The sequence below is a fragment of the Brassica napus genome, chromosome C5 (assembly GCF_020379485.1).
Source record: "Brassica napus cultivar Da-Ae chromosome C5, Da-Ae, whole genome shotgun sequence".
Lineage (NCBI taxonomy): Eukaryota > Viridiplantae > Streptophyta > Magnoliopsida > Brassicales > Brassicaceae > Brassica > Brassica napus.
The window spans coordinates 46,766,150-46,772,149 of NC_063448.1; the positions used below are offsets into that span (position 1 = coordinate 46,766,150).

Genomic DNA, 6,000 nt, shown 5'->3' on the forward strand with positions numbered 1-6,000 from the left:
TCTCTTGCTCACAAGCACCAGGATCTTAAGCTACAACTTAAGCTTAGATCGAGTCTCCAACCTGAGGCTCTGATACCAATTCAAATCTCTTACAAACACAAGAGTTTATAAGAACAAATTTTCTTATTAGCTTTAGAAACTACTCAAAACTAAAGCTCTCAATATGTTTCTCTTAGATCATGTGGAACACCTCTCCATTAGACCTATATTTATATGAAAGACAATTCTATTTAATATGTGGGATATAGAAAACACAAACCTAACCTAAATAGAAACTTCCTTTTCCTATTTTTAGGTTTCCTTATTGTGTTTATCTTAACATATTAAACATCTAATAATATGTTAAGTTTCCACGAGCTTGGAATTATCCAACAAGGGATTGGTCAAGATTTGGCTGATAAAGAGACGGAAAAGATCTTGGTAGTTCACATTATGTCACCTAACGCGGGAGAGTTGATCCATGAGGCGGTTCTGGCGATTAACTATGATGCGTCTAGTGAAGACATTGCTAGAGTCTGTCACGCTCATCCCACCATGAGTGAGGCTATCAAGGAAGCTGCTATGGCTACCTACGACAAGCCCATTCACATGTAGAAGTAGCTCCACAGGTAAAATCAAGGTTTAGTTTTGGTTCTGTTTAGGCCAAATCGAGATCTTAAACCGGAGTTGTTTTGGTTATATTTGGTTTGGTTTTATATTTTGTTTTAAACCTTGATTTTTTTTTTACTTTCTCGTTGATATGGGATGAGCTCAAAGAATATACTTTACCACTCCTTTGTAATAATTTGAAATGCTCAAGTAACCAATTATGGTTCATCGGGTTTGATCGTTGGTTTGCTTGACCCATTTTTAATTGAGTAAACCAAATTCAGTGTGATTTCATTGTTGGTTTTTCTAATATCGGTTCTACTTCCAGATTTAATCATTTGGTTCGGTTATATTTTTTTGCTCCGTTGAACACAAGTTGGGTTCAAATATTACTCTTAGTCTATAAATATACAAAGACACCCTGGAGATTCCGACAATTATGGAGCAACTATGGATTGTTCCAAAAAATTAAAAATTGGAGCAACTATGGAGTAATTGGAGGTTCAGATTATATTAATAATTAATCCCGTTAATTGTGCTCGATATTCTTAAGAAATTCTACTTATGATGATCTTATCTTTGTAGTATAAAAATCGATTAATGGAAAATACAGAATTCTTGTCCAGCTTTCTCTGCTTAATTATTAGATACTTTCTTTCTTGGTCTCATTCTTTAAATTGATTAAACAATTCAATAAAAGAAACAAATCAGGTCAAAGATTATATTTAACCTCGCCAAGATTCTTAATATGACTTAAAACTTTTACCACACCCCTCAAAAGCTGATAAGTTTATATTACAAAGCAATAAAGTACACTCCCCCCATACACATCTAAGAACACGCATAACCATTCTTCTACATAAGAAACATGGTTTTTTCTTGCGTCACAAGAAACATGTTCTCGGTTCTTCATCTTCTCGCCCTCGTTCTCATATCAATCACCCCTTTGTGTTCATCTTATACTCCAAGTGACAAAGTCACAAAAGAATTAGTCGTCCAACTCTGCTCAAAACCGACACTTTACAAAAACTTCTGCATCGCTTGGCTGTTCTCCGACCCAAAAACATTAACCCTCGACTTACACGGTCTTCTCGGTATGGTCATCGAAAAGACCCAAGGGTTTGGGTTCAGGACCATAAAGTTGACGAAAGGTTTAGTGAACACCACAACTGATCCAAATCTCAAGATGATATATGGGTCTTGCTTGACAGATTATGAACAATCCACTAAAGGGATCGAGATAGCAAAAGGATATGCCAGCTCCAAGGTATATTTCTCAGCATTTATGGCGGCTTATAAAGCGATGATGGCTATATCTGATTGTGAAACCTTGATTGAAGCACAGCCAATACCTGCTTATTTTTCGCGTCGCGTTGTGATGTTTGAAAGAATGTGTAGCACTGGTATGGTTTTCTCCAAAGTTTTGAAAGAAGGAAAATAGTATTAAATGTCATAGTGACGAGTGTAACAACTTTAAAAATAAATAATTGCATAAATTCATAGTGTAAATTGCTATGTCTTGCTACTTTGCCAAGAATCAAAATTCTTTCATCTCGTTATTACGTTCAATCTGCTTTGAGAGAGACGAAGAAGTTTGTTATATAAAATATATTCTCTCATTAATCAAATGAACATTTACATGTATATGTATATTGAGCTGTACACTAAACCACTAAGTTAAAAATCTACGTATAAACCGGTAAACCGGGTATGTACATCAATAGGGCCCCTCAAGATGAGCTTTCGGAAATGTTATGAAGGTTCATCTTGGACATAAGATGATTGAACTGATGAGAAAATAGTGGTTTAGTCATTATGTCTGCAACCTGATCAGCCGTACGAACATGGAGAGTCTTGAGTGTACCGCGATCAAGCCGTTCCCGAACAAAATGACAATCATTCTCTATATGCTTAGTTTGTTCATGGAACAATAATGATTAGTAGCAATGGAACAGCGGTGCTATCATAGAACAAGATTGGTGTTGGTGATCGAACCTTCAAATCATTAAGGCGCTTGATCAACTTAACCATTTCTTTCGCAGCTTGAGACAAAGCTTGATATTCTGCTTCAGCGGAATAACAAGAGACTGTGTCATGTTTCTTTGATCGCCATGGGATTAACGAGCCACCAAGAAACATAGACAGGCCTAGCGTTGAACGTCTACTATCACGGCATAAAGACCAATCTGCATCAGCAATGCCCTTCAAAGTCAGGTCCACGTAAGTCGAGTAGAAAAGACCATGTCAAATGGTTCCTTTGAAATATTGTAATACCCGATACACTTCATGAAGATGTGGTAACTTAGGAGCAAATGAGTATTGACAAAGCTTGTTGACAGCATATGAGATATCTGGTCTGGTGATCGTAAGATACATCAACCGTCCTACAAGAGTTCGATACATCTCTGCATTCTCTATAGATGTACCCTCATCAATAAACAATTGAAGATTCGGAACCGTTGGAGTTGATGTAGGCTTGCACCCGAGCATTCCTATAGAAGAAAGAGTCTCCAATGCATATTTTCTCTGACAAATAGAGATTCCTTCACTGCTCCGAGCTATTTACAGACCTAAGAAATACTTAAGAAAGCCAAGATCTCTCAATTTGAACTTCTGAGACAAATCTTGAATTAACTCTTTAGATTTAGATGCACTTGTGCTTGCCACAATTATGTCATCTACATACACCATTACCACAAGAAAATGACCATCATCATACGTCTTCACAAATGCAAACGCAACAAAGCAGCAGAGAATTTAAGGAACCATTGTCTTGAAGCCTGTTTGAGACCATAAATCCATTTATTCAGTCGGAAAACAGAATCTTTAGGCAAAGTGATACATTTTCTCTCTGCAAATTCATTCGGAATCTCCATATAAATTTCTTCATTCAACTCTCCATTTAAAAATGCGTTGGAAATGTTAAGCTGATGAAGAAACCAATTGCGGGAAGCAGCCACTTTTAAAAGAAAACAAACTGTTGTTAGCTTGGCTACTAGAGAGAACGTCTCAGTATAATCCAAGCCCTCTTTCTGTGTAAAACCCTTAGTTACTAAACGGACGTTGCGTCGCTCAAGAGTGCCATCTGCATTGAAGTTTAGTGAGTAAAGGATTTTACAACCAATAGCTTTCTTCACAGCCGGTAAAATCGTCACATCCCATGTCTTAGTATCTTCCATTGCCCCCAAACTCTTTATCAACTGCTTCACACCACTCTTTATCGTTCTTTGCCTCAAAAAATGAATGAGAAATCAGAATCTTGGTGATGTTATTGATGCAAGATAAATGAGAGGAGGAGATTTTGGAATAAGATAACAAAGATAAAATAGGATATGTGAGATTATAATCCATGTTGAAACAATGATAATCCTGTAAATGAGCAGGTTGTTTCCTGGTTCTAGTAGAAATTTGTGGGGAAATGTTAGAAGATGAAGAAATTTCTGGTGAGGGTGTAAAAGGTGATGTACCTGAGGACAAAGATTGTGGTGATGTGAAGAGTTTCAGACCGTCTTCAGATAACAAAGTAGATGGCATGGGAAATATCTCCTCATGAAATATCACATTTCTTGAAATAGAAACCTGATGTGTCTCCAGAACCAACAACTTGTACCCCTTGTATCCATAAGGATAGCCCAAAAAGATGCATGCACTCGACCGTGGTTGAAACTTGTGTCTCTGCTTTGGAGATGTTGAACCATAACCGAGGCAGCCAAAATTCCTTATCTGAGCATACAAAGGCTTTTTTCAAGTGAGAAGTTCATGTGGAGTCTTGTTACCAAGTAGAGGAGAAGGTGTTCGATTGATTACAAAGACTGCAGTCAACACGCAATCACCCCAATAAACCACTGGAAGTAGCGACTAAAACATGAAAGCCCTGGCAACGTTCAGTATATATTGGTGTTTGCGGTCGACTACAGAATTCTGCTCCAGAGTCTCATGACACGAAGGAAACGGTACAATGCCTTTCTCTTGAAAGAATGAAGTAAACTTGAGCTCTGGTGCGTTGTCTGATCGAACAGATTTAACCTTCACATTGTTTTGATTCTATACTTGAGCAACAAATGCAAAAACGACTGTTAAAACTTCATTCTTTGTACACATAAAATAAACCTATGTTTCCCTAAAATGATCATCCACAATTGTCAGAAAATATTTGTTGGACCCAATTTTGGTCAATACCGAAATGGGCCACGATCAAAGGAATGGGCCAAGACAGGCCGAGGCCCACAATGAGAATCGAGCTCGAAGAAGGAGTCGCGGAGGTCGCAGAGATCGCGTAACAAGAAGATGAGATTCCGGATCTGCCACGGGGATCTCGGAGTCGACTTACTATAAAGGAAGGAGAAGACACACGGAAGAGGACACGTTGAAAACTCTAGAGAGAGCTACACATTTACATCGATCTTGTTATCTTCCTACTTTTAGATTATTCCTTTATTGATCTCCTTTGTATCACTCGATTCATTGTATTCGATCCCAGTTATCAATAAAGTCTATCTTCGCCTACCAGAAACTATATAACATCATTGTGTTCTAAAGATATCATTGCTCACATCATTTGTCTTCCCTAAATCAACCCCGATCACTATCAAATACTTTGTGTAGAATTTAGGTTCTACATTTTGGTGCCGTCTGTGGGGAAGATAAACAAAAAACATCTTTGCTAAGAAACCGATCTAAATTTTCCTAAGAGCGACTATGGATCCCAACCAAACTCACTTAACCGCATCGGATCTATCGATCTCGAACTCCTTAGTTCGAGCAAGACGATCACGTCAAGAGAGTTCAACAACCTCGATGAACACTCCCGTTCCACGCGAAGACCAATTAAGAGTCCCACTATCAGCACATCCGAAAATACATTACAGAAAGGAGAAGCTTTGACTTTTTACGAACATGAAACTATAAAGCTCGATATGCCTCACGATGACGCTTTGGTAATCGCGCTAGATGTTGGAGGCATGATCCTCTCGAAAATTCTCATCGATACCGGGAGTGTTGTTAACATCATTTCACAAAAAAACGCTATGGTCGCTCGAACAACCGGTCCCAAAGATCAGGCGGGAAGCAGCACCCCTCACCAGTTTTGAAGGGAGGACAATCCGTCCACTCGGAGTCGCGATAGTAACTACGAAAGCATGCGACCTAAAGCAGGAAACAGAATTCACTGTAGTCGACCTCCCCATGCCTTTTGATTCCATCGTTGGGCGCTCCTGGTTACACCAGATGTGGGCAGTCCCCTCGGTTTATCACCAATGCGTGAAATTCGTATCTCCAACCGGAGAGAAAACCATACTCGGAAGCCAGAAACAAGCTCGCGCCTGCTACATGTCCGAGTTCCGAAAAATGCCGCAAGAGGAACAGAATATCCCACTCGCACGCGACCTCTCAGATAAAGACCCTGCCAAAGAT

General features: G+C 39.0%; 1 protein-coding gene across 1 annotated transcript; it reads left to right on the plus strand.

Moving 5' to 3' along the window:
* The first annotated feature begins 1,456 nt into the window (after positions 1 to 1,456).
* Positions 1,457 to 2,029, plus strand: LOC106417142 (pectinesterase inhibitor). The gene has a single exon (XM_013857994.1). The coding sequence runs from the start codon at positions 1,457 to 1,459 to the stop codon at positions 2,027 to 2,029; it is 573 nt and encodes a 190-aa protein (XP_013713448.1).
* Positions 2,030 to 6,000: the final 3,971 nt, after the last annotated feature.